The sequence below is a fragment of the Vigna unguiculata genome, chromosome 8, assembly GCF_037176805.1.
Source record: "Vigna unguiculata cultivar grain cowpea cultivar isolate G323 ecotype 2 chromosome 8, ASM3717680v1, whole genome shotgun sequence".
Lineage (NCBI taxonomy): Eukaryota > Viridiplantae > Streptophyta > Magnoliopsida > Fabales > Fabaceae > Vigna > Vigna unguiculata.
In genome coordinates this window covers 3,747,212-3,771,071 of record NC_140799.1, presented here as the reverse complement: position 1 = coordinate 3,771,071, position 23,860 = coordinate 3,747,212, and the positions used below count along the sequence as shown (strand labels likewise).

General features: G+C 28.5%; 1 protein-coding gene across 2 annotated transcripts; it reads left to right on the top strand.

The window, feature by feature from the left end:
* Positions 1 to 3,900: 3,900 nt before the first annotated feature.
* LOC114193858 (putative GATA transcription factor 22) lies at positions 3,901 to 9,342 on the top strand. Of its 2 annotated transcripts, none has more exons than XM_028083821.2 (3): positions 3,901 to 4,010; positions 8,406 to 8,693; positions 8,807 to 9,342. In XM_028083821.2, exons 2-3 carry the CDS (start codon positions 8,415 to 8,417, stop codon positions 9,134 to 9,136), a joined length of 609 nt encoding a protein of 202 aa, XP_027939622.2. In that variant the 5' UTR covers positions 3,901 to 4,010; positions 8,406 to 8,414; the 3' UTR covers positions 9,137 to 9,342. The 2 variants fall into 2 exon arrangements, with proteins under 2 accessions (XP_027939622.2, XP_027939620.2); XM_028083819.2 differs by lacking the exon at positions 3,901 to 4,010 and adding an exon at positions 7,679 to 7,893.
* The last annotated feature ends 14,518 nt before the right edge of the window (positions 9,343 to 23,860 follow it).

Below are 23,860 nucleotides of genomic sequence, written 5' to 3'. Positions count from 1 at the left end.
TTTGCATAGTTTAATTATATATAAAGAGTTCATAGCAATTAAATTAGATTTAGTAGTTTGAAAAATTAATAGGTTAAAAGAGATTATGATTTAAATTAATTGGGACTATCCATAGTTTGACTTGTTTAGCTTGTGGTTTAAATATATTTAAGATTGATATCTAAGTTTAAGAATAAATCTATTTATAAACTAATAAATTATATTTTTAAGTAAAATTAATTTTATTAATATGATTTAAATTTAGATATATAATTTTAAATTATTATGATTTATTTACTTTTTTAAAATAGAGTCACACCAATCCATTTCAAGCTTATATAGATCCGAGGTCCATGACCCAATTTTTCTATTTTTAATGTATAGTAGTTATTGGGCTTAAGTTTTCTAACTTGGTAATTGCTTCTTGTACCCAATAAAAGGTTTTTCGAAAATATTTTCATTAAAATGAGGAAATGTTTTTTTTTTTTAAAAAAGAAATTTCAAAATTATTTATTGTTTTTCGAAAAATAAATTCCGAAACTAATGAGGTGAAGAAAGAAAATTACCGTGCAGAGAGTAATTCCCCACTATCAGTACCCTGTTACATCTTAATAAAGTTAATCTATTCGACTTTTGCTTTCTGCATTCTCAAAATTATTTCTGGACCTCTAAACTAATAATGAAATTACAAAATTACCCCATAAACATTTATACACACATGCAAAATATTATTTTTAATATGTCATGCTTTAATAGTTAATATAATTTTGCCGATAAAAAAATAGTTAATATAATATTATTTGAGCGAGTAACTATTGTTTAAGCTTTATACATATTATTATGCTTCTTGAGAAGAAAGAATTACTTTATATTTATCTTTATTTGACTAGGAATAAATAGTTTGAGTGATACAAGGCATGTCAATAGGATAGATAGGGTATGGGTAATAACTTTTTCGTACCTTACTCATTTGATAAATATTCATCTCATACTCGTATCTATATCTGTTGGATATCCGTTATGCGGGTACCCGCATAATTTTTTAATATCCATGGATATCTACGAATACTTGCGGATATTTACAAAAAAAATAAAAATAAATATTTAACAACATATTTTAATGGTAAATTCAAATAAAATACAACACATAACCTTCATAAATTTCAAACAAAGTCCAAATAATTATTTAAATAGCATTGAATAATAGTTTACAAAGAAATGATTTTTTTAAAACTAACTGATAAAAAAATAACTTATTCAAAATCAATATATTAATATATTAATATTTTAATCATTTTTTATTTTTTAATTTAAATCAAAGTATAGCGGTACAAGTATCCACGGGTACGAATACTATGATACCCGTACCTGCCCCGTTAACATACAAATATAAAAAATACCCGTACCCCCGTTACCTGTCGATATCCATTTACAATATTAATTTTCTATCCGTTGTGAGTTTTATCCGCAAATACCTACCGGTACAGATTTTGTTGACATCCCTAAATAAGAGTAATGTTTGAGCAATATGTCACTTTGTGCTCAAGTAAAAAAAAATGTAAAAACCAATAATTACATAAATTTTATACGTGATATTTCAATGTCAAATTAATTATTTTCTTTATTCAAAAAAATTTAAAATACTTATTTACATTCACTAAACATCCAAACCAATTACTATGCTGGAGGCCTAGTAAAGGACCTTAATAACCAAACCAAATAATCTCAAACTTGAATCTCCACCATTTCAGCAAATTCAATATTCAATAACTTTTCATTCCACAATATCAAATTCATGAATAATCTAAAATAACTTCTTTTTGTTTGGCAAACAATATGAAAATGAAAATATATGCACCAATATTTAGTAATTGTCGAATATTTAGGAAATAAAATGAAAAACTACTTCAATTATTTTAAAAAGGTAATAAACGAAAGGATCTTAAAAAAAAAAAAACTTGAGAATTAGAAGAAATAAGAAAAAGAAAAGAAATAAACAATAAAGGAAGAAGGATACGTTCCTCAAATTAAACATCGTAAATAAATCTGATTTATATAAAATAAATATCAATACTCGTTAAACATTGTAAAAAAATAAACATTCTTTTTTAGAGTTATTTATTTATTTTTTCCTATTTACACTTTTTGAGCTAAAATATTCGAGTATCGTTGATCTTTTTATAATCCATCATGATTTTCATTATATTATAATCAATTTGATTTAAGATGATTTATCAACCTATATGTAAACGGGTTGAAGATACAATATAATATAACCTAAGAATAGACAGTTTTTTGATTTGGAATCACAAACTCATATCATGAACCACAATATTTTTGTTTCTATATTACTTTGAGCATTATCTATGAGTCTCCAACAAGATTTTAGTGATAAATGAATTAGTATACGTTCTTAACACGGTTCTGTGTGTATTCTCCTTCATAATCTTTGAAAGCAAAGAAGAAAGACGAAGCCGTATAAAGCCAAAGAAGCAAGAGAATGAAGAGATATGAAAATAGTAATGTATGAGATTATATATAATTTATATGATAAAGAATGAAGGTACGTGTGAGAGATAAGAGTCACTCCCTGTGAGTGATGATAAGTGATGTGAAGGGTTTGTCTCTGAGTGTAAATGCAAGTGGCACTCTTCATGTGGGTTTATTTCAAGCTACCAAAATCTAATCCTTAATCATAATCTATGGATATAACACACTTTCTTATCTCATCATCTTCTTTATTCAATTATTAAACATTTATAACATATATATGTATACTTTACAAGGATTTTGGCATTGATTTTTATAGAACACATGTTTTAATAAAGATGAAAAATTAATTATTATAAGGGTATTAAAGTAGAGTATTGCAATTAACACATTTGAAGAGATGAGTAGGGCATAAGATTGAAGGTCATTTTCAGTGTTTTTGGTAAGAAGAATGTAATCATTGCTTCTTCATGACTAGTCTATCGTACATAAAAGTAAGTAAAATAGAAATGGAAAACAAATTATGTAATAAATAATTGATTTTGTTTTTTGAATATATTTTTCTTGTTTTTGGTTGTTCAGAAAACATGGAAAAGAAAAGATGAGAAGGGTGCGAGGGTGTCTGTGTCAGAGACGTGGCTTAGTGGCAACGTTGAATGTTTTGTTGTAGAAACATATATCTCTTGAGATCTGCACAATCTTCATCCCTACTATGCCTCCAAAAACATCAACACTTCATAGTTACTCACTAGAGCCGGAGAACTCAGAATATATCAATTTAAGGAAATACACATCAATATTAAGTTTTAATATTTTATATTCAAAATAATATTATTAGTTTTTATATAAATAACTCATTGTTTATTGTTAATATTCTTTTTTTTAAAATTACATATTAAATAACAATATTTTTTTGTTGAGTATTCGTGGATTTATGTCTTAAGGTGTTGGACTTGATTAAATTTGTTGGGCACTTTTATTTAAATTTCTCCTCTTATTTGTAGGGGTGTTTATGCTCGAAAAGATTATTATCTTGTGTGATTTCCAACAGTGGTATTAGAATTAGGTTCTAATCAAGGAAGGAAGAGGAACAATTTGACATGCTGACAAGAATCAATAGTGTGTGTTGCGTATTTGGAAAGAGATTCCCTTTGAGTATAGGTAAGTTGCTTATAATAATGATGTGAAAATTGCCGACAACTAATTTGATTGTACAAGGCAACGAGAGTTGATGACGAGAAAAGATTGTCGTCGTTAATGAGTTCAAGCTATTAGTAGTGGTGAAAGTGAGAAGATTTATTGATAGCATGTCAGATGTTTGTTCCTCAGTATTTGAGACTTTTGGTCAAAGGATGATATATATATATATATATATATATATATATATATATATATATATATATATATATATATATATATTTATAGGGTTTGGCTCCTAGGGCTCTCGAGAGTTGTAGAGAGCACCATGGCAGCCAGAGGAAACTTCCCACAGAGAGAAGATCAAAGCTTCGAAAGGGAAAGCTTGTGCTGGAAAGGAAAAGGTAAGATGTTTCTCTATTAATTTGTTGTATAGTTTCTTATACAAAGCAAAGGGAAATCCCTATCTTAAATAGGGTTTCCGAAAACCTAAAGGCAGAAAGGGGGAAAGCCAAGAGGAAACAAATTACTGCTTCTAAGCATTAATCCCTAACTATCAAAACGACTCAACAACCTCCCTTCAAGCTGGATAGTGTATATTTACCAATTCGAGCTTGGAGACGATTGATCTGTTTTGAACACAATGAGGGGACTTGGTGAAGATGTCAACAAGTTGTTCCTTTGAGCGAATGCAGAGCAGATGAAGAAAGTTAGCTTGGATCTTTTCACAAACGATGTGGTAGTCAAGGTCAATATGCTTCATCCTTTCGTGAAAACTTTGGTTGTGGGCAATGTGTCTGGCCGATTAGTTATCGTAGTATAGAGTAATTGTGGTGGAAACTTGAACGTGGAAATCTTAAAAGTAACCAAGAGTTCTTCTAATTTTGGTTTATCTTTTGTTGTTGTGATTTTCAACAGAGGTAATGCTTCTGTTGTTGACACTTTCTTCATTTTCAATGGGCTCGAGTTGCTCAGTTTGCCCATCATTATCATTATCAATCTCAACAATATGGTTTTGTTTCAGTAGTAACATAACCATTTAGAAAATCATCAACGAAAACATTCTAACCTTCTTTGTTACATGAGGTTTCAATATTATTGTCAAAATTCTTATAAAGGGAGATATCTTCATAAAAGACAATGTTCTTCATAAAGGAGGAATTGTTTGGAATATTAACAGATATAGGTTTTATTTTATAGAAAGTAACAAAATAATTTTTCTCATGGGTAGCATGATCAGTGGCCCTTGTATCTATAATCCAGGGAAGGTTACTTATTTTTCTCCTGGTGTGTTTTTTTGAACTTGATTGATGTTGTGCGAATGTGTCCCTTTGTTAGTATTTTCCAACATCTTTAGCAGTTTTTGTATTTGTTCAGGAGTGAAAGAATTGAGAGGATTGTCAGTATTAGTTTGTTTCACATTTTGGGTTTATGTGGAAACAACAAAATCTTCTTTGCAAGCATTTGCATAGCTTCATTCATTATGTCCTCCTTTGTCTTGGTTATTGTGATTGTGAATCTTCTTATACCATGGTGGAAATCCATGTTTGGAGTAGCATTAATCATAATGTGGTTCGTCTTGTGGCATTAGGAACATTGCTTCCCATAATTGGGATTTCTTCCCCTTCCTCTTCCTTGAGCACGTGAGCCAATGCCACGCCTTTGGGTTCTCCAAGTCTAGTCCTCTTTCCAATTATTTTGTCTATCAACAGTGTTGGCTAAAATCTTTGTTTTAGTGGTCTGATGAGTGACTGCAGTGACTTGTCGTTCTTTTTACATGATGAGAGAAAATACCTTATTCTATTGAGAACCGAGGCCATGTGTGCCTCTGTGCATTTTCAACCTTCCATCTTCTCCACCAGAAACCCTAGGTAGTCATCATGGTTCCACCATAACTCCGTCAGCCACCGCAATCTTCTCCTTCACCGTAAGAGCAATTCGTGAATCGTGTAACCACCATGGAACCTCCATGTTCTTCATACACGAAAACGTGAACACCACACTTACATAAACGCAAACAAAAATCACAAACCCTAAATCGCGTCTCCTCCCCCAAATCACGAAACCACCTCCGCCGCAATGATAAGTTTCTTCACGCTGTCGCCACCTACATGTCTCGCCACCATCAACGGCAGATTTCCATCCATGCACAACACCAATTTGCCACACATCTGCAACAAAACGAACTCACGCCCACTTCGCAAGCCCCAAATCGCACTTCGCCAAGCCATAACGCGAATGAGCCAAATGTTGAGTACTCGCGAGTGGCCGGAGCGCAACAGCAGCAACATTAGCGGACGTGGGTGAGGGAGAGAGAGAATGCGCACGCGGTTCAATTTTTGTACCCTAACGAAACTTTTGGCCTCGGTTCAATTTTTAACCAAGGCAGAAAACAATTTTTTGCATTAGTTCTATTCCACCCGAGACAGAAAACGGTTTTTGGCCTCAGTTCAATTTTTAACCAAGACAAAAAACAATTTTTGGCACCGATTCAATTCCACCTGATGCCAAATATCATTGCCCTAGTGGCATTTTTGAAACATTAGCCAACTTTTAGGCTTCGAGTATTCAAAACCGAGGCATATAAGATCTTTGGGCACCGATTTTCTAAGAACCGAAGCAGAAAGACATTTTTTACTTCGGGTATATGTTGAACCGAGACATAAAAGTTGAAAAAAATTATAAAAATGTCACCGTGTAATTTTATTTTTCGGTTAAGTCATAAATGAGACTTATAACGCAAGTTAAAAATGACAAAACTGCACTGGTGTAAGCTTTTACATAGTAGATACTGTAATTGTTTCTTGCTTCTTAAGCATTCAAAAACTATTACTTCTGGAGTAAATAATGTAATTTAAAATCATTTGATTCGATTTAAATTTCAATTTAAGGTATAACGGTTTAATATATAACCAAATATAAATTATAATACATTTACATGTTTAAAAAATAATATTACTATTTTTTTAAATATATTTTTTTATAAAATGTCTTAAACTTATTTAGGCCCGTACCAAAGAGAGCTCTCACAAAAAAATTATCCAAAACAATTGAAGTCATAATTGTTTAGTTTAGGTGACATTTTTAGAAAATTTTCAAATGGTTAGTCAATTTCCTAGAAATTTTAGTAATGAATATCATAAAAAAATCTTATATTTATTATTTCAAAAATTTTAATCAGATATATTATCAATCCCTTATATTCATTCCACTCATGTTTCATTTTTATAAAATTAGCAGGATTAAATATGTTTTTCTCTCTTAACTCTTGAAGTGTAAGATGAAATTAATTTCTCTTTGAAATTTTGACCTAATTTAATCTTCCAACTTTAAAATTGTGTGAATTTAGTCCTTTTAATCAGATTTTCGTAACTTTATTTATCATTTCAAATGGATTTCATGGTAGTCTTTGAGTTGTTTACACAGTTTGACATACTTTTATTTCAACGTTAATTAAGAAACTATTATAAAACACGTTTGAAACGTCAAATATACTTAACAAAATTTGGTTAAAATGACTAAATTCATGCATTTCTAAAGTTAAAAGACTAAATATGGTCAAAGTTTCGTAGGGTGACTAATTATAATTTTCACGAAAAGTTAAAGAATCAAAAACATATTTAACCCAAACTAATATTATAACAACTCTACAACTAATTCATTCCACCACCTCTAATGACCTCTTTTGTTTATATATAAAGGTATATATTTTCTCTTTTTTATTCAAATCAAAACCCCAGTAGGTGTTATTGAAAACACACGATTCTTAGCCATCACAACAAAGCAATTAAAGGAGAGAAAGAGTGATTATTGGAGGTATTAATTCAAAGCCCTTCATGATTCTCAACATTATTTGAAAGTTTATGTTCATGATCATCATCAATTTGTTGAAAAAAAAAACCATAAATATTTAGTATATAATTTGACAGGAGGAGAGAAAAAGTGCAGAAATGGTTGATTTTGTCTCTTGTTAATGTATTTTGTTTTTGTATGTGAAAGTAATCACGTGAATGGGTTGCAGCAGACAAGTCTTCTCTTTTGAGCCTCTCCTTGTGTTTATAAGAACCCTACCACCCTATGATATCTCTCTTTCTCATTCGTTGTTATTTCTTTTCTTATTCTTCTTCTTCTTCCTTCACTGTCTCTTATTTTCTCTCCATATCCATGACTCCTTATTCAGCTCCTTCCTTACAACCTCAAACCCAAATCTTCATTTCTCCTAATAATCAGGATTGCCCTACCTTTTTTAACATATTTCATGCAAAACCCACACAAAATTATCAGCAGGTAACATTTCATATTCATATATTCATATATTCAATATATTCAACCTTCTGCATATTTATTCTTTACCATTTAATCACACCCTTCTTGCCTATTTTAGCTTTATCATATATCTATCCACTATACAAATATATAGTAGCTTAATTTCATCATCTTCATTGATTAGGTCAAATTTATTCTTCTTAATGATAATTATGATCACAAAAACAATAGAGTTTCAATGAAGTTCAGATTCTCTGTTAGAAGATTTTTTGATTTTGATGTTCGTTGAGTATTAAAAATACACTATATGAATATTTTATAAGTTTTTTTAATATATTTTAAAATTTTAAAATTAGTGATCATCAATAAATTTTGAAATCATACCTAAGAGAGAATCCAAATTCGTTGTGATGATAATTCAAATTTATTCATTTTCAATTTTCTTTCTCTTTCTATTCCCTTCTCTAGTGTCTCTCTTTTTCTTTCACTTACCTGGGTATTAATCTAACACATATGTTGATGTTGAATATTAGGATGAGACGATGGTACTGCATGATGGATCATCAAGCAATAATATGAATTCAGGTGATCCAATTAGGAACAGAAATGAGGGTAATCTAGGCTGGTACAAAACGGAGGAGGAAGACACAAAACATAGTCACGGGTCTGGGAAATGGATGTCTTCAAAGATGAGGCTAATGAAGAAAATAACGAGTCCAACCTCTGACAGATTCAACCCTCGTAATAACACCACTAGGGTTTGTTCCGACTGTAACACGACCACTACCCCACTTTGGAGGAGTGGCCCTAAGGGTCCCAAGGTTAATCAATCTTTTCCCTTTGCAACAATTAACAACTTTTCAACACTACCACTGTGCAAAAGTGTTTTACTTTGAACATGAATTTATTAACATGCAACATTTTGGTGGTGCAGTCGCTCTGCAATGCCTGTGGAATTAGACAGAGGAAAGCAAGAAGGGCAATGGCTGAAGCTTCTTCAAATCCAATAAACTCAGTGTGTGCAAAGACAAGAGTGTACAACAAGGAGAAGAACAAGTACAAGAACAAGTACAAATCCACTACTACTACTACTGCTTCTTCTGCAGGTTCATCTGAAGGGGTGAGAAAGATTGAATGTTTCAAAGACTTTGCCATAAGCTTGAGCAGTAAAAAGTCTTGTTTCCAACAAGTGTTTCCACGAGATGAAGTAGCTGAGGCAGCGATGCTTCTGATGGAGTTATCTTGTGGTTTTCTCCACTCATAATTAACTATGTCTATATCTAGTTAGATATTTTTGGCATTTGCTTTTGTTTTTTCACTTTTATATAGAAGCATCTCGTAATTATTTTTGTCTGGTTCTGACTTTTGAGCTGTGAAATCGAGCTGGTGTATTTGCAGCAGAACCAAAACATTGTCGGCTTGGTGTTAGTGATATGATACAGTACTACTGTACCAAGATTTTTTCTCTCAGTATCGTGGTAATCCTTGTTGTATGTGGTGCGAATTGTCCGTGATGGAGACTAAGTGAGCTGAGTTACAGTCGAATCGTGGCGTTTGGACTGTTACACTTTTAAGTAAAAAGAGTTATGCCTTGACTAATGACTATAACTTTTGATTTAGCGAAAAATGTTTGATGTAAGTCGAGTTACAATCGAATCATGGTATTTGAACTGTCTTCCTCAATTTAGTGTATATATAAATATGATAATACTTGTTAGTAAATAATTTTCAAAACAAATTTAACCAGTGTATATGTTGTTGATATGATAAAGTTTGATGACAATTTCTGTATATGAAGATAATAAGAGAAGAAAAAAGTATGTGATAAGTGGGATGCAATATGGAAATAAGGGACGTTAAAAGAATTGTTTTATAAGGTATTTTGTAGTTAACTAGTTTGATATTCTCTGCATCCAAACAAAATTAATTGGTATGATATTTTGTAGCTTGAATTCATGTGTTAAGGAAAAACGACAGGTGTTGCAATTGCAGCATGTTAACTGAACAGAATATAATTTTAAAATTTACTAGAAAATTTATTAGTTTAATGTAATGGAATATATATATACCATTTTTAGTAAAATTATGTGATTCTTGTTTATGTAAATTATATATATACAATGGGTCATATATATGAACAAGTTTTTTATAACATTTAAAAAAATTAAAATAATCTATAAGATAATATTAGTTTATGCACAGAATAAAAATAACTATTTAAGGAATTGTATGAAACAAAGATTACAAACTGGTTTATGTATAATTTAATTATTCTTCTAAAATTACCAATGGAAAAGTGATGGCTAAATTGGTGTATTATTTTCTGGGTTAGCTATAATTTGATGGTTTAAGCAACAGTGAGGAAAAGGAAGATATTTGCGACTTATGCTTCATTTCGTTTGAGTAAATATGGTGGGAGTAGTATACGGACTATAATATATCGTTGAGAAATGATAGAATGACATATTTTTGTTACCACTTCTCTTACCACCTGAGTGGCGTTAAATATTTAGTTTTAAATTTTTTTTCTAAATCTAACTGAAAAATGAAATGACAATGCAGAAGGTTTGGTTATGCACTTGCGCGTTTTGGACACTTGTCATTCATCATAGAACCCTCCTCTCTTTTCATTTTGATTTTTCAAAAATGGTCTCTCCTCTACTCCAACTCTTCTGCAAACCTCCCCAGAAAATCCTCTCCGCACACACCTCTCTGCCACCGTGAAAACCCTCCCCGTCCTTTGAATGTTGAAACCCATGCTCTTCGAAAAACCCTATCCCATTTTAATCTTCAAACTCTTCCCCCTATCCCAAATCCCTCTGAAGCAACTGTTCCCCATACCTCTGAACCAACCGTTCCCGAAACCTCCCCAGAAAACCCTTCCCGGAGCCACCGAAGAAAAATACTAACCTGCAACATTTTTAAATTTATCTTGCAACCCAAGCGCAATTATGATGTAACCCATCAAGGAGATTTTGCATAAAACAAATTGACAGATATTGGAAGTGCATAACAACACACAAATCTCTCCCCTACTAAAAGAGTGGACTTCAACTGTGCACACAAATACCAGACCCCAACCCACTTATTATAAACCAAGTGTAAGTTCCTTTGGGAAAAAATAGTCTGCAACATTCTTAAATTTATCTACAACCCTTAAGCAATTAAGGTGTAACCCACGAAGGAGTTTTTGCACAGGAAAAAATTGACAGATTTTGGAAGTGCATGACAACACACAATTTTCTCCCTTCCTAAAAGGGTGGACACCAGCTGTGCACACCAATACAAGACTCCATCCTACTTTCTCTAAACCATGTGTAAGTTCATTTAGGGAATAACTAGCCTGCAACATATTTAAACTTATGTTGCAACCCAACAATAATTAAGGTGTAACCGACGAAGAAGTTTTTGCACAAAATAAAATTGACAGATTTTGAAAGTGCATTACAACACACAATTTGTTTCTCTTAGTAAAAGGGTGGACCCCAAGTGTGCATACCAATACTAGAGCCCATTCCACTTCTTCTAAACCAAGTGTAAGTTCATTTAAGGAAAAAGTAGTCTGCAGCATTTTTGAACTTATCTTGCAACCCAAGACCAATTAAGGTATAACCCACAAAGGAGTTTTTGCACAAAGTAAAATTGACAAATTTTGGAAGTGCATAAGAACACACAATTTTCTCCCTTACTAAATCTGTCAATTTTACTTTGTGCAAAAACTCCTTTGTGGGTTACACCTTAATTGCTTTAGGGTTGTAGATAAATTTAAGAATGTTGCAGACTATTTTTTTTCCCAAAGGAACTTACACTTGGTTTATAATAAGTGGGTTGGGGTCTGGTATTTGTGTGCACAGTTGAAGTCCACTCTTTTAGTAGGGGAGAGATTTGTGTGTTGTTATGCACTTCCAATATCTGTCAACTTGTTTTATGCAAAATCTCCTTAATGGGTTACATCATAATTGTGCTTGGGTTGCAAGATAAATTTAAAAATGTTGCAAGTTAGTATTTTTCTTCGGTGGCTCCGGAAAGGGTTTTCTGGGGAGGTTTCGGGAACGGTTGGTTCAGAGGTATGGGGAACAGTTGCTTCAGAGGGATTTGGGATAGGGAGAAGAGTTTGAAGATTAAAATGGGATAGGGTTTTTCGAAGAGCATGGGTTTCAACATTCAAAGGACGGGGAGGGTTTTCATGGTGGCGGAGAGGTGTGTGCGGGGAGGGTTTTTTGGGGAGGTTTGGGGAAGAGTTGGAGTAGAGGACGGGGAGGGTTTTCTAGGGAGGTTTGCAGAAGAGTTGGAGCATAGGAGAGACCGTTTTTGAAAGATCAAAATGAAAAGAGAGGAGGGTTCTGTGATGAATGGCAAGTGCCCAACACGCACGAGTGCATAACCAAACATTCTACATTGTCATTTCATTTTTCAGTTAAATTAAAAAAAAATTAAAATTAAATATATGACTCCACATCAGGTGGTAAGAGAACTGGTAAGAAAAATATGTCATTGTATCATTTCTCTATATCGTTTAAGTTTGTATAAAAATTTCAAAATTTTATAGATTTTAATTTGCAAAAATATGAATTTTTATTGCAAGAAATCAATATTCTATATCAGTTTTTTTTAATATCAGATTAATTTGAACCAACCAATAAACACCTAAATAAAAGGAAGAACTTAAATTCAATCAATTTAAAGGAAAATATTTTATAGTTTATACAATTTAAAAGTGACGTACAATTTTTTTTATTATAACCTAATTTTTTAAAATTTGTATAAATTACAAGATTGGAGTGAGATAAGATGAAGCATTGTGATCTCATAAAATAGTTATAAGAATTAATATATTTTCACTCCCATATTATTGTTCAGAAGATGGATAGTTTGTATAAATTTGTTTTGGAAGATGGATTTGGAGGAATGCATTTAAAGAGAAAATTGAGTTATTTGGATTAATGAAAAATAATGAGAAAAGAAATAATTTAAAATAAAAATTTAAAAACAATAATGAGTCATGTGATAAGTTTGATAAATTAAAAAAAATTATAATTAATAAAAAATGTTGTATATTATTATTAGTATAATATATATATATATATATATATATATATATATATATATATATATATATATGTATATATGTATGTGTGTGTGAAGTAAATTGATATAAATATATATAATTTGTAAGTATTCTTACCAAATTTTTTGTGAAAATTATTTTACATAAAATATTTTGCAAAAAAATTGATAATAATTTTTTGTAAATTTTTTTTACAACAAAATTTGTAAGTATTTTTTATGAAAATAAAATAAAATAAAATTGATAAAAAAATATAAGTTTTTAGTAGTATATTAAAATTCAATTAATATATAATTTTGTGTATAAAATAATAATTACTATTAACTTTTTGCACAAATATTCTTATATATAAAGAGAAAATTTGAGATAGAAAAAACTTTTTTTTAATTGGTATTAAGTAGGTTGTTTTTCAAACTTTCCTCGTATATTTTCTATGTTTGACTCGTCCGCTGATCCAAACAAAGCAATAACTTTTATCTATAATTTAAAAAATATATATATAATTTTTTAAAATTTAAAAAACTCTTGTATTTTGATTGCACTTTCAAGTATAAAATAACTATAATTCTTCAATTTTAGAGTTCTTTAATTTGATGATTTAGTATATTTAATATTCTCTAATATTTTTATCAATCACTTTTAATTTGAACAAAATGGGCCTTTAACGTCACCATTTTAACGTCAGTCCACTAAACAACCAACGTAAAAAATATCGGTGGCATTTTCGTAAATAAATGTCAAAAATGACATCGACCCCACTGAACCCAAACGTTAATTGTCAAAATGACATCGGCTCAATAATCTCGACGTTATTTGACGTCGGCCCACCCAGAACCCCGACGCCAATTAACGTCTGTGATGTTACCTCCGACGTTATTTAATGTCTGATAAGTTAAGCCCCGACTTCAAAATGTGGTTAACCTAATAGCACGAGACCCATTTCAATACATTGTTATTTCGCACTCCTCTTCCCCACCACTGTAGTGACGGCGACAAACCTTGTACGGTGAGTTTAGAATCGTTCAAACTCAAATGTTTCTTGATTTCTTGTTTTCCCACCATCGTTCTTGCATTTTGAATCGATTATTTTAAAGATTTTCATATTGTTTTAGCCTCCAACGCTCCCTTTGTAGCAGTGGCGACGACGAACCTTGCGAGCTTCGACGATGAACTTTGAGAGCACCGGCGACGACGACGAGAAACTAAGGTTAATTGGGTTTTATTGAACTCAAATGCATGGCTTGTGGACATTTTTGAAGGAAAATTTTGTGTTTTAAAGGCTAATTTCGAGCAACGCGAGACATCTCCCGTGGGCACCTCTTCAGCGGTAGTGACAAGGTTTTCAAGTCACCTCCAACTTCGTTCAAAAAATTGAGATATTTGGATATAAGATTAGTTTTTGTTTCCATACACTTTAATTGCACAATTGTGTCTTCATTGTATTATTTAGTTGCTAATTTTTTTATTATATTACACAAATTTTTTAGTAATTTGAGGAACTTTTTTTGAAAAAAGTTTCTTATAGATTAATCAAATTATTATTATCAAAATTAGTTTATGAAATTTTTTGGAAATTAGAACTGTTATGTAAATTTTCCATTTTTTAGGTGTAGGAAAATTATAAAATAACAAAATTTAAAAGAAAAATAGCAGCTTTTAACGTCTGTTGTTGCACTGTCAGACGTTAAAAGACGTCGAACTGGACAACAACAGACGTTAAAAGATGTCAGGTTTGCACTCCAACATCAATTTTGACATCACTTGATATGACGTCGGAGTTTGCATAGATGTTAAAAGCTGAAAATAACATACGTCAAAAGCCTTTTTTGTGTTAGGAATTAGGAATGTACCACAATTGGACATAAAAAAAACTCACCATCACATAAATTTCTTAAAACACAATATGGATTTTGAAAATATCTTACAAGGAATTATTATAAGAAGGTTAGACAAATATAACTTAAAAGTAATTGAAATCCAAACATTAAAAATTAAGCAAATTTTATTTGAAAAATGGTATTTCTATTCAATGTATTTTTTTTCATAAAGAAAATGGTAATAGTCTTACAATTCATGTTAACATCATAATTAATATATTTTATCCACTCTTTAATTTTTTGAAATTCTATAATGTTACGAAAGAAATAACATTCATGGTGCCTCGGACTTGGCATCCATGATTGATTTAAAGATTTAAATTGTTTTATAAAAGCTTTGGAGGAGATTTTGAGTCATGCTTAATTAATTGGGAATATTAACTCCTCAAAGATTAATAATTAACTATTTGAGAATACAAACATTTCGATTATTGTTTACATTACTATAAATTCTCATTTCGATCATTGTTTGCATTACTATAAATTCTCATATTACATTAAATTTCCTTGTAAATTTGTTAAAAGAATTTGCAAGAAAAAAATATTTCTACCATTTTTTCTAAAAATCTTAATTTGCAGGTAATTCTTTTTTGGATAATTATCTCTTACAAAATTATAAAATTTGTAAGTATTTCCTACAAAATTTGTTGTGAAAAATGTTTTATATAAAATATTTTGTAAAAAAAATAGTAGCAATTTCTTGTAAAAAGTTTTTTACAATAAAATTTATAAAAATTTTTTATAAAAAAAATTCAAAACAAAATTGACAAGAAATATGAGTTATTTTAGTAGTGAAAGTTGTCTCTTTATTCAACCATTAACAAAAAAAGTAAATGAAAGACAACAAGAATAGATTTTTCCAAAGAAATACAAACATTATTTTTAGTTATTACAAGTTTTGACAATCTTTCAAATAAAAATAAGATTAATGGTAGGCTAAAAAAATTGAAAAGTTCAATCAAAGTAAACATTAACCCCAACAATGGAAAAGCCCTTTTCTTTTCAAGACTCTAATAATAGGGTTTGAATCTTCAAAAAAATTTCTTTACAAATTTAATATGTAACATAACCATGTATTACAATTTTCAAACAAAGTCATAATTTTTATACATGTGAAATCCTATTTCAAAATAAAAAATAAATAATTATAATTAGCACAATACAAAGTGAGAGATAGAAGAAAAAAAAAACTTAGTTAGGTATAGAAAGTAAACATGAAGATTAATTATCCTAAAAAAGTGGTGCTTTGCATAGTATTTGATAGAATTTCAACACTTCATCATAAAACAAGACATATTTTTCATTATCACTTTATCAAATTTTCAAGGATGACGTACTAACATTAAAAAAGATTTAAGAAAAGAACATAAGAATTTAGTAGGAATGATGACAAAGATACTAAGAAAGATCTAACAAAACAATTAAAGTTATGTTAAACTTCAATTGGCCTACAAAATATCAAATGAAAGAAAATTGTTAAATTGATAAAGGTATACAGAGAAATTAAAATAAATCTTCTAATGATAGATTTTAAAGTGATCAACATCCTTACATTATTTTAGTAAAAAAAAATAGACATAAACAATAGAAAGAAAACAATTAGCAAAAAAACAAGTATACAAAAAACAAATTTAACATTTTCATATAAATATTACTAATTTTACCAAGTAAATGAATCAATTTCAAAATATATATATATATATATATATATATATATATATATATATATATATTGTTTATATTTTATGAACGTTATTGGATTTTCAATAACGTTCGTTTTCAATAATAGATATGACAATATAAAAATGTAATTTCTAATGAATTTTGTCCATAAATAATTCGTTTATTTAAAAGAATAATTAAATCACAATCAAATTTAGGTATCAAAATAATTAATTATTATATTAACCAAAGTTAAATATTATTTTATAAACTAAAAAACTATTAGTATCTAAATTTTTATTACAAAATTATAATTAATTTATAAATTAGGATATAAATTAATCTCTGATATTAGTCACCAAAATTTGAAATACTTATATTATTATTAATTTTAAATTAGTCTTTAATTTTAAATAAAAGCTTAATTTATACACTAATTTTTTGATAATTAAATTAGTCAATATAATAATATAGTTACCAATCATTTTAATTTATAAAATAGTATTTAAATTAAACAATATAATAATTAATAATTTTTTATTTTTTGAAATTAGTTTCTGTTTAATAATTTTCTTCTAGTAATTTTTCATAAATTTGATTATATTTACGTACTTTACTGACACATTATTCTTCTAAACACGTCACTCCCTCTACTTTTCCTTTTCTATATATATATATATATATATATATATATATATATATATATATATATATATATATATATATATATAAATTCACATTTTGAATATAGATTATGTATACTAGCGTATATACAGACGATTTTGTGCCTATGTGATGCATTTTTTTACATATACATGATGTTATATTAGTAGGTGATGATGCAATGATAATGTAATGTTATTAAATTAATATATAAAATAAAATTATATTTATTAAAAATAAAATGAAATATATCAAAAAATATGAGGGAATAACTTTTGATGAATAGAGTAAGAGAGAATAGCATAGATAAATGATTTTATAAAAAAAAATTGTAGAAGTAACAGTCAATTTTAAAAAGTTTAATAAATAATTATATTTTAAAGGGTAAAATTGGTATTTTAAAATGTGGACACAAAGGAGAAAATCTCTTTATATATTGTTATTGATTGTTATGTTCAATTACTAGACGTTAAAATACTCCGTTGGTCCTCGTTTTTATAGCAAAATCTCAATTTGGTCCTCGTAGTTTTATTAGTCTCAATTAGGTCTTCAATTTTGTAAATTAGTATCAATTAGGTCATTTCCGTTAGTGTAGAACTAACACAGTTAAGTATGTGTCACGTGTCACCTCCTCATTTTTTTGAATTTTTTATTTTATTTTTTAATTTTTTTTAAAAATATTTATGCCACATGTCACGTTTGTAGTGTGTCACGTGTCAATCTAATATGGTGACACGTGTCAAATTATTGTATAAATCTCAATTTGGTCCTCATATTTGTTAATTTGATTTGATTTCAGTCTCAAAATTTTTAAAAAATTTTTAATTTCATGTGCTCCAAATTTAGAAAAAATTTAATTTTTATATAAATGTAATGATAATACTTTTATTACAAGTGATATTTCTATTACATATTTTTAACAATATTTAATTTATTTAAATTTATATTTTACATTAAACTTTATTTAAATTTTATTTTAAAATTATAAATATATAGATTAATAAATTTATATTCAAAATATTTGTATAACATTCTATATCAACAATATTTTAGAGTTGGCTTAAAAATAAAAATTTTATAAATTCAAATGTAAAAATTTAAAACAATTTTATAACAAATTAAAATGAATATATTTCAAATTTTAATATTAAATACAATTAATATTATTAAAATATTTAATAAAAATATCAATTTTAATAAAAATAATCATAACATTATATAAAATTAAAATTTGGATTAAATTTGGAACACCTAAAATTGAAAATTTTAAAAAAAAATTGGGACTGAAATCAAATCAAACAAATATGATGACCAAATTGAGATTCTTTGACACGTGGCACCATATAAGATTGACACGTGGCACACTACAAATGTAACACGTGACATAAATATTTTTAAAAAAAAATTAAAAAAAATTAAAAATTAAAAAAAAAATCAAAAAAAGAGGAGCTGACACGTGATACACTTAACGGTGTTAGTTCTACACAAACAGATTACCTAATTGATACTAATTTACAAAATTGAGAACCTAATTGAGACTAATAAAAATGCGAGGACCAAATTGAGATTTTGGTACAAAAATGAAGACCAACAGAGTATTTTAACCTTACTAGAAAAATCAGTTTTGTTTGAATAAATTTGTTAAGAATGATTTAGGATAACTAATTTTTTGTGGAAAGGAATAATCGACTTTTATATAAATTATACATATATAATTACAAATTGTTTTACTCAAAATGTACTTACTTTTCTCTCTTTTTTAAATGAAAGAACATTACAACTATTATCTCAAAGCTAGCATAAAAGTACAAACAGTTTTCTTTAGTCCAAAACAACTTAAATTGTAAAATTCTATCTTAAATAAATACTTGGTTCTAAGATGAAAAGGGTCTGCAGAGTTTTTGCTTTTTTCTAAAGACCCTTACCAACAGCTTAACATGCTTCTGTTTTATTCTCATGAATGAGATGGATCAATATTATTATTGAGCATAAAACTTGTTACAAAATCCTTTTCTTAACAAAATCCTTTCTAGAAAATCATAAAAAATGTTTCGAAATCAAAATTTATTTTTAAAAAGTAAAGTGTTTTTTAAATCCATACAAACATTATACAAGGCTGCTCCTAATTTTTCTACCTTTTGTTATTTTTATTTAATTATTTTGTTTCTGCCACATACCAAATAATCTTGTCTCATGTTATTTAAAAGTCGAAGTCTGAGATAGGTTAAATATTTCTTATTTCTTTGATGTCTTTTAAAGACAAAACTGTAACAAAACACATGTTCTAAAATAGACAATGTTAGGTTTTATAGAGGGGGTTCATTGGGGAGATACAACACCAATAAGACTCCTTTTTTGTCCTTTTTTATACCGTTGTTCTTTTCTTTTACGAGACACGCTTACCTGACCCACACTGTCAAGAAGACTTTCGATACTAGGACCATACTGGTATTGCACTCGTCTGAGCCGGTATTAACCATCGGCTCTGATACCACTTGTTAGGTTTATAAGGAGGGGTATCACTGGGGAGAACAACACCAATGAGATCTGATCCTAACCACATAAGACACTGACACCACTCTCAACCCAAAACCTTAAGGCGATGGGTTTATGGGTCTTTATTCTTATATAGTGCTCTACTTTCTCATTTCTGGTCAATGTGTGACTTAGACTCACACTTGGATTCCTAACAAACAATACTTCAAATGTATAGTGATTAACTATGATTTTATCATCGAATTTGAGATCAGAACCATTGGAGCTCGCCGTGGAATCAATAAGAGAACTATCGATCTCGTGGGACTAATAACGGAACCATTAGTCCCTTAAGTTTCTATTAGGGATGATCTGCTCATTCCTCTTACACTTCGACCGGGGACTTATATTCCTACCACAAACTTAAGAGTCTCACATCGCTTAGAAGTTGAATCCTAAAGTGGTTTAAATACTATTTTCTCGTTCTACCATCTGAGATGCATTTTAATGACAAAACCGTGATGGAGCACATGCTTCAAAGCAGAAACTTGAGATTGAAACATATTTAATTATTTAATTTGAAAGTCAAATAATATAGTATACTTTGTTTCCTTAAATTTGTATATTTAACTTTTGTTCAATTTCTTAATTTGTCTCCTTTTAATGTCTTATTCAAAAAAAATAATTTAAAAGTATATTTTTGTTCAAATTTACTCATTTTTTCTCTTTATATATTTTATTCTACTTTCTATTCCTTATCAATTGTTAGGACTTCACTGCGTATTTATTCTTTTCTTCCGATAATTGTATTAATTAAGAATCATTTTTTTTCCTTAATAAGGGCAGCAACGGTACAAGGAAAAAATATTTTAATCAGTATTTACTTTTTTTTTTTAATTATAGTAACCCTTAAATATTTGGTTATTCTGTTCTTATTTCAAAATTGTATTCTTTGTTCCTTTTCACTTTCCAAGCTATTTCTACAATCTTAATTTCACATATTATGTAAAATTATCAAGTGTTTTATCTATTATTATTATGTATAGATTATTTTCAAAAAAATAAATTTGTTATAATGTTGATACTTACTTTACCTTAATAATTTTTATATCAAAAATATTTATACAGATATATAAATGTGTTTTTAGTTTTATATTTTCTTTGTACTTTTATAATCTGGATTCAATTTATAGTATTTAGTTAAAAATATTATACCTTTTAATTTAATTTTACCACTCGGTAAAAAGTAGCATTAGCAATCTCAATAACAGAGTATGTGTTTATTAGTGTGTCTGAGATCGTTTCAAGAATTTGAACTAAACTCTTGCATTTATCGTTCTCACTTGGAGATTAGTTATGATGTTGATAAAGTTTTTTATTAAAATAGTAAAACACAAGATTAGACAATTTTAATAGCCACTTTTCTCCTAAAAAGTCTCATTTTGGAAAAAACTTTTGCTTAGTGAGATGTCTTTTTTATTGTTAGAATAATGAAAGTGTCCTTCTATATTGACCAAGAATTATATTCTATTGTATAAATAATAATAAAAAATATAATTGAAGTCAAAATTAAAGAGTCACTTTATTATTTTGTTATGAACCTTGTTAGAATCAAATTACGAAACTTTCACCAATATTCCATGAATAAAAAATTCTCCGTACTTTTTTTTGCTTTAAATATTACATTTCTTTTTCTCTATATATAGATTTTATTTAAAGTAGATCTTAGTTTTTCAAACTTTTTCCTAGTTGTAAGTAGTTGGAAGTACATGTTTGATGAGATTATTGAGTGATTAATAATGTTTACTTAGTTAGGATTTTGTTTGAGTTCTAAATCATCTTTGGTTTTCATTATAATAATGATTATATGCGTTTCAAATGATGTAATTATGAATAAATATAAAGAGCTAGTACAAAAATTATATTTTATATATGGTTCTGTATTTTGTGTTTTCCTTATTTGGTATAATTTGTAGTTATGGTAAACAATTTTTTCATTGTTGTTTATTAAATGTATGCAAAACAAAATGTTTAAGCCTTTGTATTATACACAGTCATTAGGATATGTGTTTGCAAGTATGATAATTGTTTGGGTTAGGAATAGATACATGTTTTGTCTTAAAAAAATTGTCCGTTTATTTGTTGGATATAAAAAAAAAAGTGATATATCCATAAATATTTTATTATATATATATATATATATATATATATTAAATTTTAAATAAATTTATCTAAAAATAAATCTTTAAAATGTAAATTTAGATATAAAAATAATTTATAAGTAAAATTTAAATAAAATTACTCGATAAAACATTAATAGAAATATGTTTGGTCTTTTCAAGAAATAAATTTAAATAAATTATGTCAAAATATAAATTTTAAAAAATAAATGTTTTATAAAATAACTACAATATCACAAATTAAAAAAAAAAAATATACGAAGTCGGATTTTAAATAATTATTTCATGACATTGATATTTCTTTCATAAATAATTTTATTTTGTTAACTTGAATTTTAAAAAAAATAGTTAAAAGAATTATTAATAATTATTAGAGTATCATTAATGGTATTTATTTAGTATTTGTTGCATATTTTATTTGTTGATATTTTGGGGAATCGAATTTTTTGGTCATCCTTATGTATATATCTTTTTGTACTCCAAACTCATTAAATATATCTTCTTTGTCTCATATTGGTGATTAGGTAATGGGTTATGTTATGGATACATCTTCTTGGACAACTCCCACTCATACTTTGAGATTTTTATTTGTCCAATCTATTTCTTGCATTTAAAATAATAATCATGTAAATTTGTGACATTCTAATAATACAATTATTACTCCAAATTTAGACTTTAAGGAATCATACAAATAAGTTATTTCAACAGTTTTTCACTAACATCGTGTATCATAAGGGTGGTAATGTGAGTTTGGTCCGACGGGCCGACCTACAAGCCTACCAAAAAAACGCGGGGCAGGCTAAGATATTAAGCCTACTGGCTTGTAAAAGTCTATCACACATAACACGCAGTCCGTGTGAGTTGGCCCGCAACCTGCATGAAAAAAAACTTATACTTATGTATATTGGTTAATTTCCTTCTGAACTTTTACATGAACATTCCAAATTCTTGTATGAGTAGAAAAGACAAGTGTTATGTATTTTGAATGTGCTAAAATTTGAATAATACATCGTGTATGTCAAAGTACGAATATGAATATGATGAAAATGTTGAATTATCAATTTATCTTCAAACTTTTCTGCCTACAATTTCAACTAAAGGCAGGCCACCTCGACCAGCATTGCTACCCCTAATATATCATGGTCTAAATGATTGACCATCACTTTTTTAAAAAAGTTTATTGTTGACATAGTATGAATGTCTAATATTTTTTCATATTAAATCCATATTTTATAAGTCTTCATTATATCAAAGATGAACAAGTAATCACATATTTTTGCCAAATCTTGATGTTTCTAATTCGAACAATAAACGCAAGGACATTAATATGTCCTATTAATGGTTTTTTTTTTCGCAAGCAAATTGTAATAACTCATCAACCTCTTTTCATATTTTTCACTATATGTCACACACATTCATCAAACGTCGATCCATAACAACATAGGTTACAAACTCGATCATCATGAACTATATATGCAATATGTGATTCTTTCTTTTGTAAGCATCTATGCATTCTCAATGTATTTGCATAGCACCATAGTCAAGTATACATATGATGAATAATATAATTTTTTTCAACTTAAATTTCGCCAAATTTAAGTGTAGACTCACAATTTCTATGCATTAACAAATTGTAAAAAATAATTATTTCAAAATGTCCAACTAGACAATTCAATATTTATTACAAATGGTTAATTTTTAACTATTCACACTAAATTGCAAACGAGAATTAAGGTTCACTCAACATAGGGATGAGCAACGGTCGGGTTGAATCGGGTTCGGGTCTAACCTGTCCAATCCAACATAATCCATATTTTATTTTTTTAAATTCATTATGACTTGTTAGTAGTCCGATTAACTACGCATACAGGTTAATTCTTAATTCTTAATACATTTTAATTCTTAATTTTGTTCATGTTGTAAATTAATGAGGCCGACATGATCTCGCTTATCATAGGAAGACATGTACATGTGCATTACTGGTTGAGATGGTCCAGGATACGCACAAGTTGACATGGTTTAACTATGATAATATGTTGAGGCAAAGATGATCACAAAATGCT